At 41.8% G+C, this 25,402-nt stretch overlaps 1 protein-coding gene across 5 annotated transcripts in view; it reads right to left on the reverse strand.

The window, feature by feature from the left end:
• The window catches only part of LOC117265889 (CREB-regulated transcription coactivator 2), a 64,267-nt gene that overhangs the window by 12,803 nt on the left and 26,062 nt on the right, over positions 1-25,402 (reverse strand). For 3 of the 5 annotated variants that reach the window (XM_033640693.2, XM_078171304.1, XM_078171305.1), the window contains exons 5-12: positions 17,112-17,180; positions 16,149-16,255; positions 13,684-13,710; positions 10,150-10,229; positions 8,837-8,886; positions 8,046-8,314; positions 2,451-2,920; positions 45-338 (exon numbers count right to left, since the gene is read on the reverse strand). In XM_033640693.2, coding sequence (XP_033496584.1) covers positions 45-338; positions 2,451-2,920; positions 8,046-8,314; positions 8,837-8,886; positions 10,150-10,229; positions 13,684-13,710; positions 16,149-16,255; positions 17,112-17,180 — 1,366 coding nt within the window. The remainder of the gene's footprint in view (positions 1-44; positions 339-2,450; positions 2,921-8,045; positions 8,315-8,836; positions 8,887-10,149; positions 10,230-13,683; positions 13,711-16,148; positions 16,256-17,111; positions 17,181-25,402) is intronic. The other 2 variants (XM_033640695.2, XM_078171306.1) reach the window with 1 other exon arrangement.

Here is a 25,402-nt window from a genome sequence, read left to right on the forward strand (position 1 = left end):
TATCTAATTTATAAATCAATCTTATCTGCCTTCCAGTGACCCACCGATCCAAATTGCTGCTGCATGTGCTGGTTATGTGAGTTACGCAGGTTCTGCAGGTGGAGCTGCTGCATGGACTGCGACTGTTGCTGCTGCTGAGCATTGGGCCGCGGCTGCTGGAGGCGGTGCAGCTGTTGGTGGTGGTGCTGGCTCATCTGAGAGGGCTGCTGGCCAGGCTGGGAGCCCTGCAGACCGGGGAGAGGCTGGTGGGAGCCTGGCTGGTGCTGGTGGGACTGGCTGAGTGGGTACGGAGGGAGCCTCTGGTCCAGAGGCAGTTTGCTGGTGTCCAGAGGGACGCCCTGTGAGGGGGTAGGGTCAGACGTCAACAGCATTCTTTGATTCTACAATTGTTTTTCTGTGTTAGTTTGGAAGGCTTCACAAATTTAGGGAAATTAATTTTTAACTCTGGAGCTTTTATATCTAAATACCTGACAAATCAGGGTACACAAATACACAGACAGTTTATAATAAAAGTTAGAGCAACATTTTTATCAGGACACAATTCAACACAGCATATTTATCACTATAATCCTCTGATGTGATCAAACTTTCACCACACTTAAAAACAACAATTACAAGTTGTGTTAGCTGCAGTTATGAAATTAGTTCTGTGGAAGGAGTCCCAGAATACCAGATGGTGAAAATTAGCGTTCTTAGTTTGCTTGTCACGTGAAGTCAATCTGATTTATCCACATTGACAAGTTTGCCTCAAAGGACATTACACCCTCGCTCCTCAGACCAGTTCTGAGAAGCAACAACTCTTTAAAAAAGGAGAAAAAGTAGGGTTCCCTCTTTCAGGACAGAAACAGAAAATACAAAATCAAATTTACGATATTGAGAAACAAAATGACAATATCAAGTAGGCAGATTGCAAGCGTGTATGATGCATCCAGGAAGACATTGAGCAACTTCCAGATGTGACCACAAGAACTTGTTTGTTTTTTACTACTCAGAATCAGAGCAGGATCCACATGTCCTTTAAGATTTCAACTTCTGGGACTAATGAAAGAAATCCTGGTCCAATATTTTCTGTGTTTACTGATCTTAAAAACAACAGATAGTATTGTTATATAATCAAAACATGTACCTATCAGCTGTGCACTTGAGATCAGACTGGAGACATAGCCACTTAAAAGATGGATGAGTGCTTGCTATGTTCAAAAGTTTGTATTTTCTAAACAGAAAATACACATTTTATATTGTGTTTTTAGGTTTTTGTTTTAGTTAAATAAGAGGCTATTGCATCTGGCAGGACCTTGTCTCCAGCCTCAAAAGCCTTGTTTCCACCAAACACTTTCAGTCCAGTCCCTTTGGAACCAGCAGTAACCCTTCAGACATGGTACCTAGACCCTCGGTCTGTTCAGACAGTCCTCTTAAATGTGGGCGGGGTTGTTGTCACTCACTGCTCCGTCCAGCACTCGCTGCATTTCCTCATCAGCGGTGACACAGATGGAAGTCTGCACCTGGTTTATCGTCCACAGAACGAGGCTGCACGCCCACATTTTCACAACAAAATAGAAGAGGCTGCAGTGAGAGTCTCTCTCCATGGGATATTTAAAAATAGCAGCTTTGTGCATTTAGTCCTTCTCAGGCAAGCTCAGGGGTTTAGTGTTGCTGTAGCCCACAGGAACGACGCTCCATCATGCTTTTTTTTTCTCCAAGTGAGGATTAGAATATATGCAGGTCACATAATCTGGTCCAAATTAATATATATAAACTCTTGAAGATCCACTCATTACGAGAAGTGTCTCTTTAAGGTGTGCTGATGGATTCACGTCATCAACTCATGCATTGAGTAACATTTCAAGTTAACGTTCCACCTTAAAAGTTGCCGGCAGTCGGCCCAGTGAATGAAGTTATTTTTTCTCAGACTCCAGCTGCTGTGAGAGGCAGCAAAACATCCTTTCATTTTATAGTTACAGTTTACTAATAAAACTCTCCACAGTATGAACAGTGGTTACATGAGCCTCAAAACCAGACACAACTCAGCCCTGAGCAGAGTGACCGTCCTCTACTGACCAATCAGACTGCAGTGTTCACGGCTCCACCTTTTAATACCAGATCTGTGTGCTAGGTACCCCAACAGAGGGGGGACCAAACATGGGGACGCTAAGGAACGCTTCTGTTGGTACCATCCACAACTTTCACTGTGGAAATGGAAAAAAAGCGTACAGAACTGAACTGAACTGAATCGAACTGAACCGAACTTGACTGCTTGGTGGAAACGGGGCTGAACATATCTCTGGCATTTCTGTGCTTAAATTTTGTCTTGGCTGAAAAGTGGGTTCTCTCTTTCTGTCACTCATTGCTAACTCGGTAATGTGGCTTATTTGTGTGTTGCAAGGGTTAATACAGAGAGAAAAGAAGGTAGAAGAAGGTAACAGACCCTCTAACTGATGTGTAATCGTTACCTGTGTGATAGAGGACAGGGTGGGGGAGATGGTGGGGGAGAACTGTTTTGAGTGATGCCTCCGCGACTCCCCTCCCATGGGCAGGATGAGTGGGGAGAGCTGTGCCCGTCTCCGTGGCGACGTGCTGAGCGACGGTTGGCCTTGTCCACTGAGCAGTGGCGAGTAGGAGGAAGAGCAGGAGCTGGAGCCGCCCACGCCACTGTTGTAGCCGGGGTTACCGCTGGACGCTGACTGGAGGGAGGAGTTACTGAGGGAGGAGTGCAGCGACTGGCTGCTGAGGGAGGAGGGAAGAGACGGCGAGGAGCTGAGGGACGACTGCAGCGAGGGGTTGCTGAGCGACGAGTGCAGGGAGGCGGAGCTCAAAGAGTTGGAGAAGGAGTGGCTGCTGAGTGATGACTGGATGTTGGGGTTGCTTAGTGATGACTGCAGGGAGGGGTTACTGAGCGTGCTCTGTAGAGACGCCAGGAGACCTGAGGAGGCAAAACAAAAAACTATTAAACCAACTGTACTCTCAGTGTCCACTGAGACAAGGACGGTAATAGAAAAATGTCATAAAAACTAAAGACTAAATAGTCGGGAGATCCAGAACACAGGAAACAGTCACAGAGTGGAACCCAAAACCATTCTCTGATTTAGTTTTTAGTTCCTAAAACTAAAATGTAATGTAAAGCTGCAACTAATAAGGATTTTTATTTCAAGTTTAGTGTCTGAAAATAATGAAAAATGCTCATCATGAATCTTGTTTCGTCTAAAACCCAAAACACATTCAGCTTACACAAAAGCAGCAAAACTGTGATTAAAATCTGTTGTGGGGCTTTTTTAAAGTGGCTCTATGTTGTATTCAGAGCTTATGAGTTGTCTGCAGATGGTTCTCAACATGGAGGTGGCTGAGCTAGCGGCTAGCAGCTAATGGGGCTAACTCCATAGACAGCACTCAACAGTGGCAACAGTGCTGACAGAGCTAACAATGTTAACCAAGGGGAACCAGAAGGTGGGCACCACACTTACACGACAACGCCGTCTTGGTGTCAGTGGTAACCTGTTTCATAATGTAGAGTGAGGACAGCTACTTGACAGAGACAACAAACTAGCTCAACAACATGGCCAAATGCAAGTATGATGCTGAATGTATTAAACTGTTTGGGCATCGAACTAATGACTTGGAAGAAATCGTGCCTGGACCAGTTGGGAACTGCTGGTCAGTGTGTTTAAGGCCCTGTTTAGACGACAACAGTTTCTCTAAAAACAGAAAAGTCTGTCCTTTGCGTTTTAAAAAACTTCTGCGTTTATATGACTACGTTATTGAAACGATCTCTGTTCACATGGAGCCGCAAAATCTACTGGAAACGCTGTAGTATGTACGCCAGGGCAATGGGTGGCAGTGTAAATTTGCAAAGCAACACCACGGCATGACGCCATGCGCCTGCACCGAAGTGCCTTCCTCTACAACACGGTGATTACAAACCAAAACAAAAACGCTGCCGTTTACAAAAAGTTGCACTCTGGAACCCGTTTTCGAATCGTTGCGTTTTCAGGCACCCAAAACGCTGCTGTTGTGTAAACAATCGGCCAAAACGCAACTAAAGTTTACTGTTTTCAGTTGAAATTGTCGTATAAACGGGGCCTAAGTGCAACTTTTTGGCCGAGACACAGGCAACGTGAGCTGACCCAACAGTCGGCCTTATTCACCGCCACTTCTTTGATGCTGGTTTGGTGTGTCTGAGCATTTAGAGTTGCTTGTTTTGTCAGACAGACATCCCACGACACAAATATATTCCATTTAAAATTATATTAAACCGCGAAAAACAGCAAAAAAAGAGAGACTGAGATCAAAGAATATTTAGCATTTTTTCATGATAAAACTCCAAAAACACTGGATTATTTACTTCCCACAACACAACAGCAAATTTTTGTTAGACCCTCACACTGACTGATCAACAGCCAAGTCTCTTAAAAAAACTCTTTCAGTTTGTACGGCGGGCTGAGATAACCCGACTGCATCTTACACCTTTCGAAGAAAACATGATGAAGAGTCACACCATGAAATATGAAACTGTACATCACAACCAAAATCAGCAGGTAAAAGTCAATTCTCTGAAAAACACATTTAAACAATCAGGCGAACGACCCGATGAAGCTCTCCAACAACATGAATAATGAAATACGCCAACAGAAAGCAGCTGAGTCACGAAATAAATCCATGATTCATTCTAATGAATCATGGATCAGTTAGTCACCTTTAATTACTGCTACACTTCAATTAACAGTACAAACCTCAACTGTGACTATACTGACACAATTCCTCTGGAAAATGAGTCATAATTTATTGTTAAATAAAAAAACATATTCTTGTTATGGAACAAAACTCTTCACATGAATCTTCACTGACTGATGAGCTGCACAGGAGTACAGGCTTTTCTCTTTGTCTCTGTGGCTTCAGTTTAAAATAGACTGTTTGGGGATTCAGCTCGTCCCAAGGTGATCTCAGCAGGTGAAAACATCAGCTCTGTCCCCAAATACACCCTCCTGCCATCACTCACTGCACCTCCTCAAGCTGCCTTACCTTGCACTACCTCCCTGCTCTGCCTCTTTTTATACACCCTCAGTAGGTCAGGTTCATCCACAATCTGCGTCTCACGTCTTCTTTCTGACCTGGTTCAGACTGAAACCAGGAACAAGACACAGAGCCCAAATATAGCTGAAAGTATGCGCCAAAGTGGAATATCACTAAAACGATATTACTTCTAATAAACAAACAGATAATAAAGTGAAGTTACTGACTTATCATATGATATATGAACATGACCTCCATCATTTTGCTGACCTCGATATAGCCCGTCATGTTTACATGCGCATTTATAAACAAAGCAAGTCACACACGTGTTAGTCAACATAATGCCGGAATAAACAGCAGGGTTTTCTCAACCACTACAAGATTTGGGTGCAGGTACTCTCCCTTTTTTCTCTCCAACCCCCGCCTACTTTCACGAGACACCTTTAAGATGACATAGCATAACTTACTGTTGGCCTGCAGCTGCACTTTAGGAGTGGAGGACGCACAGTCCTGAGTCTGACAGTCGTTAACTTGCCAACCCCACGAGTCAAAGAAAGTCTGTCGTTTTTACTTTTATCCTCCAACAACTTCATCGTCCACTCTGTAAATCCACCAGCAAACCGACTGACTCCCAGGCTGTCCATCCCCAGGAGGCGACTAGTTCAATTTAACAAGAGTTTATTTAACATTAATAAGAAAAGTAGGGAAATCCTCTGGGGATTGTTAATATCTACAGCCAATACGAGGTCAAGCTGGCCATTAACTAAGTAAATCTGGAACAAGGTGTTGGACTGTTGGACGAACCTGGTCATGAGAGCTGTGTATTTATTATTTTGGAGAGGAAAAATGACTCTAAGCAGGTGTTTTTTTCTTTTTTACCACCAGTTAAATGTGGAAACTGTGACATGACCTTAGTGTTTTCATTGGGGAACTGAAAACTAAATAGTAAATTCTCACACTCTTTCATAGTGAAAAAAAAAAAAGTTCGACATCTGTCTTTCAAATCCAAACTTAAAGTTGACAACGTGAGGTTTGCAGCTTCCCCCTGGGGCTGCAGCTGACACTTTGCCCATCTGGTTTACAGTCTTATACAGACACCATGTTGATCCACACTCAGGTTTGGAGAGTCAGGCTGCAGCCTGAGGTTGAGATGACTGCAGCTTCCTGCCTGCGGTTTGTTCAGTCACCTCACAAACGATAAAACACGGCTACATTTTCCGACTCCACTTCCGCCCACGAAAAAAAAATCCCTCCCTCATTCTCTCTCTAAAGGCTAAATTTAGAACATCGTCCTGCCGTACATCCCCCTTCGTTTCATCTCATCCACTCTCACCCACATACTTCCTCTGCTAACCTTCACATTAGCTACTTAGCTGAGACTTTGGTCAGACAGATTTACGACAACTGAGCAGCCAGGCAGCTCGGTGTCTTGCCTGAGGACACACAGAATCTACAAACTGTTGCTGGAGGAACTGAAAAGTGACTCTTTAGTTACAGGACGGTTTTTCCATGTAAGTCTCTTTATCAAGTCCACGTGCATATCTGACCTGCCCTTAATATATGAGTGAAGACAAACAGAAAGCTAAATTTAACAAGGTCAGTCCAGTAAGAAAAAAAAATCTAATCTACTAATTCCACGAATTAGGCATGGTTATTAAAGTGCAACAATATACATGTTAGATTAGACGTAATTATCATCCAGGAGGAAATTAAATTTTTTCACTCTGTTGTTAAACACACACGGGCCTGAAATACACACACATATACAAACAGGACCTACACAGGCATTACATGGAGAGATATCAGAGCGAGGGGGCTGCCCATGGATGGGCACTCGAAGCGGGGGGTTTGGAGCTTTGCTCAAGGGCGCCTCAGTGGTGACCAAGAGGTGAACTGGCACCTGTCCAGCTACCAGTCCATACTATATTTGGTCCGGACGGGGACTTTAACTAGCGACCCTAAGTCTGAACTGAACTACTGCCGCCCAGTCACCTGCTGCTTCCTTTTAATCCACATCTGGTTTCTTTAACACACAGAGCTCGTTATGTTAAAGTGCTGAAAGTGAACTTGTGATATCCTTCAAAGCTGAGGAAACTGTAGACAAAAAAGCTACATCACACCTGTCATATGGAAGTCAAAAGCGACAAAGCGCAGATTAAAACAATCTGCAAAATATGCCGTCAATCGAAGCCAACCAAGACAGGAAACACAACAAACTGAGATTTACCGATGTAACTACGATTCTACAAATTCTGGATGTCGGCCAGTTTAATCACCTGAAAAGGTGCTGCTTTGTTACATCAGATAAAGCATGTTTGCAAAGTTAAATGTTCGCATTATTTATTATATAATTTTATCTCAAAATATATTCTAAACCAAGCCATGTTTGCACAGTGAATGTTTAAGATATTTATTTTAATACAAAATAAACTATTTTCTAAAGTTTACTTAATGAAACTTGTGGTTCCCTCAGGCTTTGGTTATTATCATGATATTTTTCAAACTGGCAACATTATCAAATTATACATCAGGAGAAATATAAATACTGATTAACATGGAAAAGACCTTTGTGATAATATTTTTTGCCATATTGTCCAGCACTGAATGAAAGTGTTTGAAGAAGAGTGTTACTTCCTATACGCTGGGTCAATGTGAGACAGCGGCTCGCTGCCTGACCTGTTCGAAGAGCAACAGGTTTGCGAGCGTGATATACAATGTAATTTCATCACGCCCATGCCCATTTTGTGACGAGCAAACTTTTATGTTGCATAAAACTGTAATGTTGAACTTGTCAGTAATTTAATACATTTGATATGATTTAAATATTGATTGTAGCTGCTTTAAACACCAGACATTGTATGAATTTATCTCCAGACCGTAAAACTAAACCAGACTGCAACGGACTCAGCAGCACCTTACTCTGATCAGTCGAGCCACACAACTCATAATAATCAGCTCAACAATCTTAACGTGTGCCTGGATCTTAGGGAATCAATAAGCCAACACATACACACACACACACTGCTGCAGCCTGCACGTACCTGGTGCGTGGTGGTGGAAGTTGCCGTTGCCTCCCTGTGCGTTGGCGGCGTTGATGCCCAGCTGAGTGAGGGTGGAGGCCAGGTTCCCTGTGCTGCTCCCCCCGCTCAGAGACGAGGATCCTGGGTAGCCCGGCTCGTCCTGGTCAAGTGGTGTTGGCAGCGGGGAGGGGAAGTGGAGGCTGGACAGGTCGGGCAGGGAGCCGCCGGTGTTGAGGGCCGATGGGACGCCGTGAGCCGGCGTGGACGGCTGCTCCGGGGACGTAAAGATGCTGAGAGCAAACAGAGGACGTTAAGATCTACCCAGGAATTAAAACAAGCTGGGAGGGGATCGTTTGAAAATTTAATCTGGTAGTTTCAGCATTAATATCACAGGAAGCAGTCTGATATAATTCATTGCTCCATAAATACTTAACTGCAGTTTGAATCTTAAATAAACCCTCCTCCCATTTTGTTATCTTCATAATTAAACGTCTTTCTTCCTAATTTTTAAGGCATGAGTGCCCCAAAGTTTTCACAGTACTCTGATGATCTTTGTTACAGGCTGAGGAGAACAGTGAATAAATGATGCTGTCTGGTTTTCTTAAGAGTTCAAGGTGAGGAAAACAGAAGCAGCAGAGGAACTAATTACTACCTGCAGGGGTTCAAAAGTAAAAGAACCCCGACACAATCTTTGTGTTGGCACAAAAGGATGAATCGAATTTCAGGCCACTACAAAGAAATGTGACATCATGCGGTGTGCGATGTGGTATGAATAAAGCATGCATGTGTGTGTTTAGTGGTGTTAGACTTACTTGATACCAGGAACTTCACAGGATTTGGGTCGGGACGTCAGAAGAGGCAACTGGAGAGAGAAAAATAAAAAAATCAGTTCTCTTTCTGTTTCTTTAAATACATAATCAGTGTGAAGAGTGTCAAGTGCTTTTATATTTCATCCAGTCTCCAGAAGGCAATTAGTGCAACTAATCCATTTTATTGGCTGCACCACACCGCTTGCTTTGATGCTGGTAATGTGCAAACAAAGTTAATCAGCACAAAGTATGGAACGCTGTGGAAACATATGCTGAAATGAGCACAACATGTGAAAAAGCACATGTAGTCACCACCAATGGAGCGGGTGGATCAGGAAGACCTGCTTAAGGTTTCCAAGTTAGCTAACATAAAGAGAGCTGTGTATACGTTGTAGAGGATGTGAATGGAAACGCATCCATCATGTTAATGCACATTCAGTGGCATCACCCAGGTGTGCCAATCATCTGGATACGTAAAAAAACAATAACAAAAAAAATATCCCTGCTGCTTTCAAGCAGCCTTTGGACACCAAGCATTGGCATTTACACCAGAACTAATCGAAACTCTCCTCCTAATGAGCAAGTTTGATTTTGCAGTATCACATGATAAGAGATGCTCTTCAGTTTTATGACCCGTTGCCTTTCGGGAAAGTGTTTCTTCAATGTTTGTTCAGTGCAATGAACACGATGATTTTGGTTTTATGACCCAAACAGTTTACCAAAGTCGCCAGTGGACAAAATGTTACGTCAGTCTCCAGCAGGAGGATCGTGTCTGTCTTTGGCAATTAAACTTCTGTTTGTAAGAAACGGATTTTTAGGCATTTCTTTTTCTCTCCGCTGTAACAAATTTGCACTGATCCGTGACTTGTGTGTCCCCTTATACCCCAGTATGTATGAGAACTGACAAAAAAAAAGAAGCTTAAAATGTATTACTGCTGCTCCATATTTGCGGTGAAAACTCATAGGTGCACCTAAATGAAAAAGTTAGGCGAACCAGTGCAACCAGTATAAAAAGTAATTATGGACCCCTGATTTAATAACAAAAAAAAATTTTTACACACTTGATTCTCACACACTGAATGATAGAATTAAGGTTAAACATTGCATTTTTTGGACAAAGACATTTTTTTGTGAAGAAAAAAAAAAGAGTATAAAAACTATAACTTTTAACACACCTGCCAAGAATCTAAATGTTTAACAGCTGCTGACTAAAGAACTGATGTGAAAAATAATCTGCAAAGACTGTATATTATGTATTAAAAACATTCCTAAGAGATAATAAAACAGAAAAATATTATATTTTTTAATGGTTTTACCTTCTTCGTGTCCCAGGGTTTGAGCAGTTTCCCCTCATCCAACATATTCTCCTCAATGGGGGGCACAGGGTACGGAAACACTGAGGGACAAAACAATGAAGTCTGTAAATATACAAACGTGCTGAACTTTCTCTGGATGTTGTCGAGTGATGAAGTGAACTGTCAGTTCAGTCAATATCATATGGGTCAAGAGGATTAAAGCTTGTGATATATTATATTCAGAAGTAATTACAAACCCTGAAGTTGTACATCACCATTTCTGAACGTGTTTAAAACACTTCGGTTAAATATCTCGGGGTTAGTCGGGGTGTAAAACACATTGATACAAGTCATTATCTTAAAGATACGCCTTTATTTTGAAACTCCCATGGCACGTCTGCGTCACCATCTGTCCAAGCACGCTTTCATCCTAAACATTCAGACAGTACTAGGGGGGCCTAGCGTCAGGCAGACAATGGCAAGCACCCCAAACAAAAACAAACAAAAAAAAAAACAAAGACAATGAGGATATTTACTGATATCGTCGCATATCGAACGCAGGCTGCTGAACTGAATCGAGCAAAAATCTAATTGTAGCAGACTTTGTGATTGAAGATCGTATTGCCATCCAAACAATCAACTAGAAAAGCACTCGGAGAGTGCAGACCTCCGCCAAGCAGCTCGGATTTCCCGCCATTTTATTATTTTATTCACTTCGCTTCAACCGATCACCACCAAACTTTTATCATCTGTTCCTTGTCCCATTATCGACCTTTCATCAAAATCCGATCAGAACTTTTTGAGTTATTTTGCAGACAAACCGACAAACAAAGAGGCCGGCGAAAACTTAACCTCCTTGGCAGAGGTAATAACATATCGTGATGAATCTGATGTTAAGATGTATACTGTGATATGATTCCAGGGAGGAGCCTGTTGGTGCATAGTGTCATGTTTTGTAAATGATAGCTGCACAAAACTTCTATTTTATTAATTTTTATTTAACCTTTATTTAATCAGAAAGTCCCTTGAGATGGAAATCTCTTTTCCGAGGGAGACCTGGCCAAGACAACACCAGTTACAGTTAAAATAGAAACAAAACAAAACAGACAGATAAAATCATCAAACACACCAAGAGGAGACTAAAACCAGCTCCAATAAAGCATGTGCACTGCTCAGTTATATGGACTTTTAACACAGCTTTAAAGTTTTCAAGGGGGACTAGATTATTAAAATGTATTATGCTCTGCAGATTTTTCCAACTCCAGGGAGCACACTAAGTAGGAGAAGGACGTTTTTGCACAGCTCAGTGCAAAACCCTTGAAACGTAGAAAAACTGACGAGTCCTGCAGTGCTCTCACAGGCTCACGCACGGGTTGCAAGTACGGTTTCTGTTTTGATCTGCACAACGTTTCAAAATGAATAAAAGGGGAAATGATCTCACAGTGCAAATCAAAAGGTTAACACATTGTTCATTTCGTGGAATGAGCCCCCGGGACCTTTGTTGCGTGCCAAATTAAATTTGTGCACAAACGTGTGAGAAAGTTGCAAGTATGACCTGCTTTCACAGCCAAGAGCACGACTGATATTCATTCAGTGTGTGTGCATGTATAACTTTTGTTTCACACACAATGTAGGCCTCTGAAGTTACAGTGTGGAGTTTTATAAACACTTTCCTGCTTTGAATCTCAATGAGATGTACTTATTTAATAGTTGATTATTTGTAAAAGTAATTGTTAAGAGTAAAGATGCTTTTCATGGTATGAGCTTCTCAAATGTGAGCTTTCCACTTCTTAAGGTACAGTGAACTTATGGAAAGCAAATTTACAGTAAATTCAATGAGAAAACGTCAGCAAATGTAACAATGAGAATAATAATTGGTTGTTGCCAAACAACAACATCCAGGGCTGAAAAATGAAGCCAACACCGAAGTGCCAAAAACTGCAGTTCTTTGAACGGCCACTTGAGGCTGTCTCCAGCAGCGAGTCAATCCTCATAGACCCCTTATGTTAAAATATCCAATTTCACAACAGAAATAAACATGTTTACAGCCTGGTACAAAAACAGTTTGGGTCTCTATAGCTAGTTTCATCATTCATGACGACTGTGCGGGGGGTTAATATTTATATAACTCACCTGTCTACATTTTATCAAGGCCCAAAGTTACGTATATTTCAGGGCGGGGCTGCTTTGACTGTGTGAAGCGTCGCTACAGTCTATGAGTCAGATCCATCCCTCTCTCCTCCTCCAAACTCAAGGCGTAAAACTAGAGTCCACAATCCAATGAGTGATGTTACTAGGAATAGGTATCGTTAAGATTTTAATGATACTACTACACTTACCGATACTGCTTATCGATCCAGTACTTATCGGTTTGGGAGGGGGTTCAAGAGAATTAATATTGCTTTACTTTCTCTGTATGTAAGTACAGTATATAAATTGACGTTCTGCTACAGCATTGTTTTGAATTCAGTTTCAATTTTCAATTTTATTTAAAAAGCCCAAAATCACAAATTCAAATGGCTTTACAGCAGACGACATCCCTCTGTCCTTGGACCCTCACAGCTGATCAGGAAAAACTCCCCAAAAACCCCTTTAACAAGGAGAAAAAGGAAGAAACCTCAGAAACCTGAACAATTAACTATTATGGTGTGTAACATATCTGAGGTGGACAGGATAATGGGAGACAAACTACGAGCTAGGCGGTTGAACACGGTGTATTTCCCCGTCTGTATGTCATGTACTCTTGCTAGATGTTTTTCGAAAGATTGCTCATGTTTCTGCCCTCACATGCACAGGAGTTGTCAAGTGTGTGACACAGTGGCAGCACTGGCCCCGCCCCTCGCACATGCAGCAGGCAGAGCAAAAATGCATCAGTGACGAATGTCTTCATCTTATTGCAAATTACAAATGGAGTTGTGGAGATAAAAACTGTACAAGATAATGTTTATGTAACCTAAATAAACAAGAAATATATCTTCTGAGCTTCTCTAATACTGATAGCAGAACCAATAACGTCAGAGCTTATCAATACTACGTCTTTAATAATTCGGTCCCAGGGCCTGTTTAATACCAGGTTTCTGTACCCATCCCTAGTTATGTTTGCTACGTCCATTAATTTTATAGTCTACAGTTGGAGCCTTATTCAGGCAATCATAAAAGCAGATGGTCTTTCTTTTTATACTTTGTGCACATATTTTATTTATTTATTTCTATACTGTCTCAATTTCTTCCAACGACTTTAAATTTGAATTTCTCAGACAGAGGTTGTTTTACAAATGTAAATGAGGGTGATGTACAACCACAGGCTTTAAATTTCTTTCTGACCTTAATTTAAGAAGTTCAACACATAAAATTTGAGCCTATACATGTTCCATCAAAACTCGGGAAAGTTTAAGATAATCAGCACAATGGCCGTCTATATAGATCTGCTGTGAATAAAATATTTAGGTGATTCTGCTCATGTCTCAGAAACTTGAGCTTTGGTTTACATCTCTGAAAGGGAAACAACCTGAAACCTGACAGCAGTGTGCGTGTGTGTGTGTCTATATAACTCACTTCTTCTGCCCTCTCCATCACTCTGACCTGCAGACAGACAGACAGACAGACAGACAGACAACAGGTTTTTTTTGAGTTGGAAATACTGGCTCCAGTTTATATTTGGAACATCCTGATTCTACTGGCAGCCCGAGGGAAACCTGTTTACACTGAGATCTTTATCCTGTGGGCCGTTCAGTCAGTCAGGCCTGAAAAGTCAGTTTAACAAAGAGCAGGTCACCACATCACTTCCAAAATAAAGACGGGGGGGGGGACCCTGAGATCACAGAGTTCCCTCGTCTGACAGACATCGAACCATTTCCACTTCTGTCATTGTGGTTTCAAGAGGCCACATATGAATCAGCTCAAGGCAGACGATAGTAGATGATTGACTTTCCTTTAGTCAAACTTCAACACAAACCCTTCCTACACAGGGCTAGATGAACGAAGCACCTGCAGGGTTGTTTTCAAGCTAGACATATGTAGCGGCTGTTGAGGTAATGTAAAATTTCCAAAAAACTGTGCAATGAAATGCGTCTTCCCCCCAAGCAGAAGAAGATCTATGCGATCAGTACAGTTTTAAGGTGGACATCCAAAATTAGTGTCACCAGTTGAGTATGACCAAATGTTTCTGTTGTGCCACATCAATTTGGCACAGTCTAAAAAGCAGCGCTCCAAACTAATGCCACACTGCAAAAACGGTTTAGAAATGTCCTGTGGAGCATGACAAAAAGCTCAAGGTGTCGACCTGGCTTCTGAATTTCCCAGGTCCCAATCTGCTCAAGGATTCTTGTGATGTGCCGGTACCCCAGATGTCCCCCTAATCCAAGGTGGGGCCTCCTTGGATCGGTCTTGAACCCTTGACACAGGATCTCTGGGAGTGTCCTGCGGTGTCTGGCACCAGTGCATTGGCGGCACATCCATTGAGTCCAGTGGGCTGTGAGGTGGGTTAATGGCACGTGCCACAGATGCTCACTCAGATTGGGATCTGGGGAATTTGGAGGCCAGGTTGACACTTTGAGGTCTTTGTCACATTCCTTGGGCCATTCCTGAGCCATGTTTGCAGTGTGGCATGGTGCATTGTCCTGCTGGGGGGGGGGGGCACTGTCACTGGGGAGTACTGTTGCCATGAGGGGGGGTACTTGGTCTGCAACTGTGTTTGAGTGGGTGGAACATGTCAGATGGTATCCACATGAGTGCCAGAACTAAAGGTTTCCCAGCAGAACATTACACTGGGACAAAATAATCAAGGTTATTCACTTCACCTGTCAGTGGTTTGAATGTTTTGGCTGATCAGTGTATTTATGTACTGGAGAAACAGTTTTTAATTTGAAAACCTAGGAGGATAATTTCATTGAGAACTGGACAAATAGATGGTGTTTGTCTCACATGTTAGACCTGAGTTTTTGATGGCCGATTCCGATTTCATTTTTTTCAAACCACTTTACAGCACACAAGATATTGCAACCAAGGTACAACCAGCTCTTCAATAATCATCTCAAACAAACAAACAAACAAAAACAGTGACACAGGTGAAAAAACATTTTCCTTTTTGCTCAAATATTACTAAATAAGTAAAAAAACATGCATAAACAAAAACATAGATAAATAAAATAATAATTCTTGGTGTAGACCATTTGTGGGTAATTTTTTGAATAGACAAAAAAGTAAAACTATCTCCTGTGGAAAATTCACACAGGTCTTCGGGATGTGCCCGCCAGTAAGCAGTGGACACACACATCTTCGGCACATGGACACACGCCTCATCAGTTTCAAGCGGCACCGTGCAGCGGTGAGAGCTCCGCAGTTAAGTTTAACACGGACAATTAACAACTTTCTCCTTCCCTCTTCTGATGTACGTGCATGAATGATTAAGGTGAGAAGCCGTCCATGTTTCACTTTCTCACATCACCCAAGCTGTGAGTTGCACATGTGCGTGTGTGTGCGCTGCTGATGTTACACCATGTCAATCATTTGACCGGCATTTTAAATCAGCATATTTTAGACTGACCAGCCGGTCACAGGTCATGGCCAATCACGTGAAAACCGGCCCGATTCCGAGCACTGCCGATTAATCGGTGCAAGTCTAGTATGTTTTGATCCAATATCCTAGTTTACAGAATGTCATGTCTTTACTTATCTTCTTATTTATATCCTTATTGTGTCTTATTATTTTCATGTGTTTAATTCTTTCAATTTTTATTCAACTAATTAATTATTTTTTTCTTTTCATGCTTGAGCGCTCTTAATGTTCATCTGATTGTGGATTTTGTTAATGTATGTTCATTTTGTCTTTATAAACCAATAATGAGAATTTAAAAAAACAAAACAAAAACCACAGCAGCAGTTAAATTCCCCGTCATGTTTCTCCTCACACGTCAGTCCAACCGTTGTGTTTCTGAGCAACATGTCGAAGCAGCTCGTGTGTTTCATTCTGACTCTTTGCAGTCACTTGTGAGTGTTTTTGTGTCGGCGTGCTGCCTCACCTGTGCGTCTGTTGCCCTGGGGGGTGAGGGTAGGTCCTCCTGTGGTGAAGGGGTCTCCTGTGGGAGGGTTCATCACACTGGTGTGGAGGGCTGAGTCAGAGTTTGTCCTGAGGGGGCAGAGAACACTCAGTGTTAAGGGATGTAAGGAAAGAGAGAACGGATCAGAGAAGGAAAAAAAAAAGCATCTGAAGAAGTTAAAGGTCAGACGATTCTCCAACACAAGAGTGTGAAACAAACCATCACAACTGGAAATACCAACTGGAGCTGCAGCTAGAAATAAAAGCCAACTGACATGTTTCGCTCCTTCTCACACGAGACCAGGACATTTAATCTCCCAAAATGTTCTCAGACAGTCGTAAGAGACTGAATATATCTGACCTCTTAGATTAGGCTGACGGAAAGCAACTTGTGTGCGCGTTTTGAAATACAACAATTACCTTAAGTGTTTCCGACATCTACCCTGACCCTGAAATAATATGAGAAGATCCAGAACCTACAAATGAGGCTGTTTCTGGTTGGATTCTGCTGCAGAAAATTAACTCTTTGGTCTCCTGAAGTGAGACGATTACTGACATTTCTAAGTTTACATTCAGTGTGTCCTGGTCTTCACATATGTATTAACCTAACAGGAGCTCAGGTAGAGCAGATAAAAGTGAGAGCTTGAGAATGATGAAAGTAATAGGGAGAGACATGGCAGGATAAAACAGACGGGGAAAGACTAATTTAGATTTCAGGAAAGGAATGTGGATTTGTGATGGTTTAAAAAGGCAGAAAAGCTTCAATCTCTAAATCCAGTCAGCCAAACGAAAGGAGAAATAAAACGTTCCCATTTCCCATTTTCACCCACATATTTCTAGTCTGGACAAGACTTCCAATCTCAAGGTGGGAGCCGGAGGACGTCCAGCAGAAGGAAGGAAATAAAGGAAGTAAAGGTAGAGGAAGAGGAGGATGAGGAGGATTCACCTGTTGAGTGCAGTGGTGGGGAGACGAAACAACTGGCTTTTATCCCCGGGGAAGTTTCCGGACCAATTCCTTTTCATGATCGACAAGAACAAAAAGTTATTTTCCTCCACCGAGCAAGAACATCGAAAAAGAGGAGAAAAAATAAACGGGGAAAAAGAAAAAGACGAATGTGGGCTCAGAAAGCAAGCGAAGGAGAAAGACGGAGGCAGTGAGCGAAGAAGAGAGGGAGGCTGGCATGTCACCTGACACCACAGACGTAGCTACTGCAGAGTTTGTGTGTGTGACTGTGTACCAGCATGTAATCAAACAGATAAAACCCCTAATTATCTGCTTATTCACTTAACTGTGGTCTTAATTTAATATCACACGGCATCATGTTACATCATCACAAGCGGTCCTGATGTCCAAAGACAAAAAAGACCTTTATCAAGGGTTGCAAATTAGCAATTTAACCGTCAATAAATTTTGTGTAGTTCATAAAAATCTTAAATTGTGATACAATGTCTTCTTTTGTTTGGAGCAGCAATCCAAACCCCGCAGATATTTATTTTACTGTGATATAAAACGCAGCAAATATCTTTGTATAACTCACAACTCAGAACGTAGTGAACTTAAAAGGATAGTGCACCCAAAAATGAAAATTCAGCCATTATCTACTCACCCATATGCCAAGGGAGGCTCAGGTGAAGTTTTAGAGGCCTCACATATGGGGCCATTATGGTAGCTAAATAGCTGCAAATGAGTATCTCAATCTGTGTGTGCGTAATCAGATTTGTACATGTGTAAAATAATTTGTAAAAGCGTAATAAAGTTTGTGAATGAGTACAAAAATCTGCAAATATGTATTTAGAATCTGTGTATGCGTAATCAGATATGTAAATGTGTAAAAAAATCTACAAATCTGTAATCAGATTTGCAAGTGTATTAAGATCTGTAAATGTGTACAACGATCTGTAAATGTGTACAACAATCTGTAAATGTGTACAACGATCTGTAAATCTGTACACAGATCTGCAAATGTGTACAGAGATCTGTAAATCTGTACAACGATCTGTAAATCTGTACACAGATCTGCAAATGCGTACAGAGATCTGTAAATATGTAGACAGATTTGTAAATACCTATGTCTTCAGCTTTGACTCAGTTGGGCCTCTCAATTGGCTCTCTTTGTACACGTGATTTTTGCTACTCTTCTGCCGTGTGAGATCCGCAAATGCGTGAGAAGATTTGTGTCTGTAACTGGAAGTGTGCCTCACCCTGAGCACAGGCTGACAGGCTCAAGCTGCAGCGACCTTCAGATTGTTTTGCCCTGAGCACAGGCTCACGGGCGCTACTTTGCTGCGCTGTTTTGTTGCTTTATGGACAGAAAGTGACTGGAATAATGCTATCACTGGAAGGAAGTACTATAGTGTTCAAAGGTATGTTGGTGATGCAAGACCAACAACTAGATCAACTCAAGAGGAAGACATTATCTCTAGGATGAGATTTGGGCATACTGGTTTAGGCAGTACTTTACTTATTTTAAAGAAACATGCTGATGGTAAATGTAGTGTATGTAATACTGCTGAGACTGTAGAGCATGTTATTGAGTACTGCTCCAAATTTGACCAGAAGAGACAGCAACTCATTCAGGAGCTGGAGTCAGAAAGTGTGACTTTAAACATAAAGACTATCCTCCAGAAAAATTCAGGCGAGGTTTGCTTCAAGTTTTTGTTTTATTTCTTGAGTAGAACTGGTCTGATCAGAAGATTTTTTTTGTTGTTGTTTTTTTTTTTTGTGAATATTAATTTATCCAGACCCACACTCCATTTTGGTAGGTGGCGGTAATGCTTCCATGCGTTGTTTGCCAACCGCCATAAAACTAGAAGAAGAAGAAGAAGAAGCAGCTGTACGGACAGGCTGCATCCTTGGAGGCCCCATAAATGTCTTCCTCTTGAGTTGATCTAGTTGTTGGTCTTGCATCACCAACATACTTTTGAACACTATAGTACTTCCTTCTAGTGATAGCATTATTCCAGTCACTTTCTGTCCATAAAGCAACAAAACAGCGCAGCAAAGTAGCGCCTGTCAGCCTGTGCTCAGGGTGAGGCACACTTCCAGTTACAGACACAAATCTTCTCACGCATTTGCGGATCTCACACGGCAGAAGAGTAGCAAAAATCACGTGTACAAAGAGAGCCAATTGAGAGGCCCGACTGAGTCAAAGCTACATAGTTACAGATCTCTGTATGCATTTACAGATCGTTGTACAGATTTACAGATCGTTGTACACATTTACAGATCGTTGTACACATTTACAGATTGCAATACACTTGCAAATCTGAATACAGATTTGTAGATTTTTTTTACATTTACATATCTGATTACGCACACACAGATTCTAAATACACATTTGCAGATTTTTGTACGCATTCACAAACTTTATCACGCTTTTACAAATTATTTTACACATGTACAAATCTGATTACGCACACAGATTGAGATACGCATTTTCAGCTACACTGCCTGGCCAAAAAAAAAAGTCACCACCAAAAAAAAGGTCATACACTCTAATATTTCGTTGGACCGCCGTCTTTAGCTTTGATTACGGCACACATTCGCTGTGGCATTGTTTCGATAAGCTTCTGCAATGTCACAAGATTTATTTCCATCCAGTGTTGCATTAATTTTTCACCAAGATCTTGCATTGATGATGGTAGAGTCTGACCGCTGCGCAAAGCCTTCTCCAGCACATCCCAAAGATTCTCAATGGGGTTAAGGTCTGGACTCTGTGGTGGCCAATCCATGTGTGAAAATGATGTCTCATTCTCCCTGAACCAGTCTTTCACAATTTGAGCCCGATGAATCCTGGCATTGTCATCTTGGAATATGCCCGTGCCATCAGGGAAGAAAAAATCCATTGATGGAATAACCTGGTCATTCAGTATATTCAGGTAGTCAGCTGACCTCATTCTTTGAGCACATACTGTTGCTGAACCTGGACCTGACCAACTGCAGCAACCCCAGATCATAACACTGCCCCCACAGGCTTGTACAATAGGCACTAAGCATGATGGGTGCATCACTTCATCTGCCTCTCTTCTTACCCTGATGCGCCCATCACTCTGGAACAGGGTAAATCTGGACTCATCAGACCACATGACCTTCTTCCATTGCTCCAGAGTCCAATCTTTATGCTCCCTAGCAAACTGAAGCCTTTTTTTCCGGTTAGCCTCACTGATTAGTGGTTTTCTTAAGGCTACACAGCTGTTCAGTCCCAATCCCTTGAGTTCCCTTCGCATTGTGCGTGTGGAAATGCTCTTACTTTCACTATTAAACATAGCCCTGAGTTCTACTGTTGTTTTTCTTCAATTTGATCTCACCAAACGTTTAAGTGATCGCCGATCACGATCATTGAGGATTTTTTTCCGGCCACATTTCTTCCTCGAAGACGATGGGTCCCCACTATCCTTCCAGTTTTTAACAAAGCGTTGGACAGTTCTTAACCCAATTTTAGTAGTTTCTGCAATCTCCTTGGATGTTTTCTCTGCTTGATGCATGCCAATGATTTGACCCTTCTCAAACAGACTAACATCTTTTCCACGACCACGGGATGTGTCTTTCGACATGGTTGTTTAGGAAATGAGAAGCAACTCATTGCACCAGTTGGGGTTAAATAACTTGTTACCAGCTGAAAGATAATCGCCCATGCAGTAATTATCCAATAGGAGGCTCGTACCTATTTGCTTAGTTAAATCCAGGTGGCGACTTTTTTTTTGGCCAGGCAGTGTATTTAAGCTACCATAATGGCCCCATACTCACATCACTTGCGGAGATCCAAGGGGAGAGGAGGTAGCAACACAACTCCACCTAATGGAAGCTGACGGCGCCCCAGATTCAAACGCCCAAAAACAAAGGTGGAGTTGTGTTGCTACCTCCTCTCCCCTTGGATCTCCGCAAGTGATGTGAGGACTCTAAAACTTCACCTGAGCCTCCCTCGGCATATGGGTGAGTAGATAATGGCTGAATTTTCATTTTTGGGTGCACTATCCCTTTAATTCAGTTAAAGGACAAAACCCTTACTGTGTTGTATGCAGTGAGCGTGCAGCTGAAATCTATTTTTTTCTCGGTTTATTTTACACCTTTAAGCAAAGCAGAGGATTTATTGCCCTGCTGTTTATATTCACCATTTATATGTCTCTTATCCAGGGCCTGGTTGCAGTTTGCTAGTTCACACATAATGTTGTAAAAAGTGCCTGAAAGGCCTTGAAAATTCTCAATTAATTCTACTATAAATTCTTATAAAGTGGGACTTCAGTTTACAGTGCAAAGAGTGACAGACCTTTTTATATCATTTTATAACTGTATCTTATTTTATTAAATTTTAGTAAGAAGCAACCCTGTTTTCTTATCTGCTCCTGTTTTAATTTGGGGTTAAAGGTGGGCCCATTATTATAAATCATGTATTTTGATGTCATTCTATAGCTTCTCAGTAGTGCTCCTTCTGTATTCAAATCCAAACATTTTTGTTAAAGTTTTTTAGCATCAAAATTATATTATCCCAAGCCCTTCCAAAAACGTTCATCTACTTGACCTGATGTAGGTTTCTGCATGATGACATCACTACATATACACCCCCTGGCACACCTATAGCCTTCTATGTGACTGAACCGTCCCTTCTTTCAGCCTCCCTAAAGCTGAAAACACATCAGTGCTGCCGCAGCGTGTTGCATCATGTGATGCGTGCGCCGCCCCCTAGCACACACTGGACGCATCGTGCTGCAGCTCGTCAACAGACAACCACGCAAAGTTATTACTACTTTTGCTGAAAAATTTGAACTTCCTCCACCTCTGTGTTAGCTTAAAATCACATGTGGCCAGCCCCTAATAAAAGTTGAAGAGCCGACCCTCAGAGCTGTGACTCACCAGGCAACATCTTATTGGCCATTGTCTTTATAACGACGGGACTGTGGGTCGTTTAGCTCAGGATATTTCTCAACCTCAACCACAAGTCTCTCCTCATCCATTCTTCGTCACACACGAGACACAGCAACAGCTACAGAGTTCTCTTTACACATCCATGGTGAGGAGAGGAGTCGAGCTGCTACAGGAGCTGGTCTGTACAAGCAGAGAGTGAGTGGGGGGGGAAATGCATTTAATTCCAGGGGCGGCGAGGCTGGAAATAGAACAGTGGAGTAACTTGGCGCCAGGCGGCGTGCCCAGGAGCGCTGACACACATCTAGCCACTGCTGGTGTGGAGTTGTACATTGAAAATAATAAGGGGCGTAATTTTTGATCTGCAGCATTCGCCACCGGTGCGTTTTGGCCTGAAGTCCTGCCCCTTTTCACTCTGTGCTCCAATTACAGTTGAACAAGTCTGGAACCCAGCAGAACCTCAGTAACTTTTCCTTTTCCTGTTAGATTATTATCTTATGCAAATATAGAATGTAGAAATATATCTCCTAAGATGTATTATGTGCTATTCAAAAATGCTGAAAGGGCGACAAAATTTTGAAGATGGCTAAAGGATGTGGCAGGGGCACTGTCACAATCTTTACAGACACATTATATTGGACAATCCTGATTCCAAAAAAGTTCCAAATCCCGCCCTTAAATCAACACCTCCTCTCCTTATTTACCGCTAGCCTCAGGCAATGGAATAACACATGGTTGAGTTTGTTTTTTCAATTACAAAAAATATGAATTATCTCTGGACTTTTATCCTTCAGCTGGTGAGATCACCATAGAAGAAGAGCGCAGTGAAACTCCATCCAACCACTGAGCCGTGGTTACAAGAACTGGACTCACATTTGTTTTGACCAAAACCTCCAACCTGGCAGGATGAGCTGTTACCATATCTCTGTTGAATAAACATAAGTTCTTCTTCTCTTGAAATTAGTCAGTTTGAGCCTCAACAATCCAGAAGCAAACATGACAAATAACTGCAGACAGAGTGCAGGTGGGATGAGTCTGCCAACAACTATGACTGTTTAACCAAAAAAGCCTGATGTTTAGAAAGTCTCCAACTGGTGGTTGGCGACTGGACAAAGTGACAGCTGGAGGAGCTGAACTTAAACAGTCTTCACTTGTCAGACTTTAGGAAATGGCTGGAGGACATTTGCCAGTCTAGTGTGTGTGTTATGATGTGCAGTGGACTCTCTGTGACTGTGGACCGAGGCCAGTCTCTCTCTGAAGGGTAATTGTTGTCTTGTTAGAAGAAAAACCAGAAAGAACACAGGCAGGCAGGCAAAAATTAAACGACTGCGAAAAAAACAGAAGAAAAAGCCAAAAAGAAAAAAGAGACAGATTCCCAGAAGAAGGAAGGGCAAAAAGAAGGACTAAGAGCTCTTCAAAACCAACTCAGGTTTGGAGAGATGCCGGCTAAAATCAACTTCCTGTTAGTTGTTAGAGGTTAGTGCTGCTGCTGCTGCAGAGACAAATGAACCGAAGCAGCAGCCTCAGTAGGATCCATGAAAACCTTTGTGAAGCCTCAGTGTTACCGCATGTGATTCTGTGAGGGGATTTTCTTTGTGCAAATCCAGTCAGACGTCAGAGGGAGAAAGCAACCCTTAGGTGGAGGTCCAATGGCATGGCTCAAGGACCCTTCAGCAGGAGGAGGAGGAGGGGTGGAGGGGTTTCATCTGAAGGACAGTCTTCAAGGTAACTGCACCTCACTAACAAATATCTTTTCTTTCTGCAGTCTCTATATTTTGATGCTGCTTTCAAACACAAGTTAGATATTTAAATAGTGCATGGTTGATGGGATGGTTTAGTTTTTTTGAAGTGGGGTTGTATGTGCTACTTATCCATAGACAGCACATTACATACAATAGATGTCAGTCTAAGCAATGTACTGCTGTGAAAAGGTTAGCAACAAATTGAATTTTAGCCACCTAAAAAAACAAATATCAGTTTGAATCTATTCTATATTGAGAATATTTTCACTGCTTTACCTTAATGTCATGACAGTGATTTCTGACAGAAAAGCCGTTACATCGCTCTCTTCAAAGCCAGACTCCATTGAGATAAACAGTAATTTAACGTTGCTGAATACAGGAGCTGATCTACCACTGCCTCGTTCAGTTAGTGAGTTTGTCTTATGAGACTTTGGTGTTTAAAAGGGTTAGTCCTGATTCACCAAAGTCTCACATTAACACCAACAACCTAAGTGATCGAAGCAGCAGAAGACCAGCAACTCTCGTGTTCAATGAGGTGAAATTACTGTTTTTTAGTCTGGTGGCTCTGGTGTAAGCAGAGATGGGGAACTGAAATCGTCAATGACTTTCCCATTTGAATGGGCTGTCTGACAGAAAGCTAAAGTGGTGAAAATACTCCCAATATAGCGTACACTTAAACTGATATTGATTTCTTTAGGTGGGACTTTTAGAAGGTGGTTAAAATATGTTTTGTTGCTGACCTCCATCCACATTACTTAGCTTCCATGTGGGCCTGCTTCTCCAAACTGGGGGCGTGCCAGCTAAAATCTACTGTTTGTAATACACTGTCCATGGAAAAGTAACTCCACTTAAAAAACGTAACTATCCTTTTAGATACGGAAGACATTATACAAAACACAGGGTTCCTACAAGTTCCATGAAGCCCAACTTTAAAGGCAATTTAAGACCTGAAACTATCGAAATTAATTTTCTCTTTGCATGGTTACCCCTAAATGAGTTTAAATCCTTTTTTTTTTTTTTTTTTAACAATTTGTCATTCATCTTCCAGAACAGATTACTTTGGGATATTCAGCATGTCAGGAGCATGATGTTTCTCATGTATAGAGAAAAATGGTTGGTTGATGCATGGTACCAAAATTACAAACTTACTGTCTCCTAAAAACTAGTTATAGAAAGAATTGTACGTAGGGTAGTTCAAACAAAAGACAAAGATCCTTGTGTACAGTTACACTCAGGAACATTACCATCAGCGGTATACCATACAAAATTAACACGCGTACACAGTCTATTTAAACATGGGAAAATGAGCTAAACTTAGGCTATGGACTCCTTTTCTATTGCCAATAGATAGAGCCATGTACACAGCTCTGCAGCAGATGAGTACCTCTTTCTGTATTTTGTTTCTTTACTTGTGTGTCACGTTCAACGTCACAGATAGGCCAGAAAACAGGTTACTAAACAGTATAAAGCAGCCTGGAGGTCTGTGAAAATGTTGTGGTCACTTCTTTTTTATATCTCTTACTTATTCAGCCTCTCTTTCAAACTTGTTGACAACTAATTAAGAATGATGCTTGAGCACTGCTTGGGCAGAGACGGGCTGTATTCTGTGGTGGTGCGTTACTGAATTTGCTTGTT

Source organism: Epinephelus lanceolatus, chromosome 10 (assembly GCF_041903045.1).
Source record: "Epinephelus lanceolatus isolate andai-2023 chromosome 10, ASM4190304v1, whole genome shotgun sequence".
Classification (NCBI taxonomy): Eukaryota; Metazoa; Chordata; class Actinopteri; order Perciformes; family Serranidae; genus Epinephelus; species Epinephelus lanceolatus.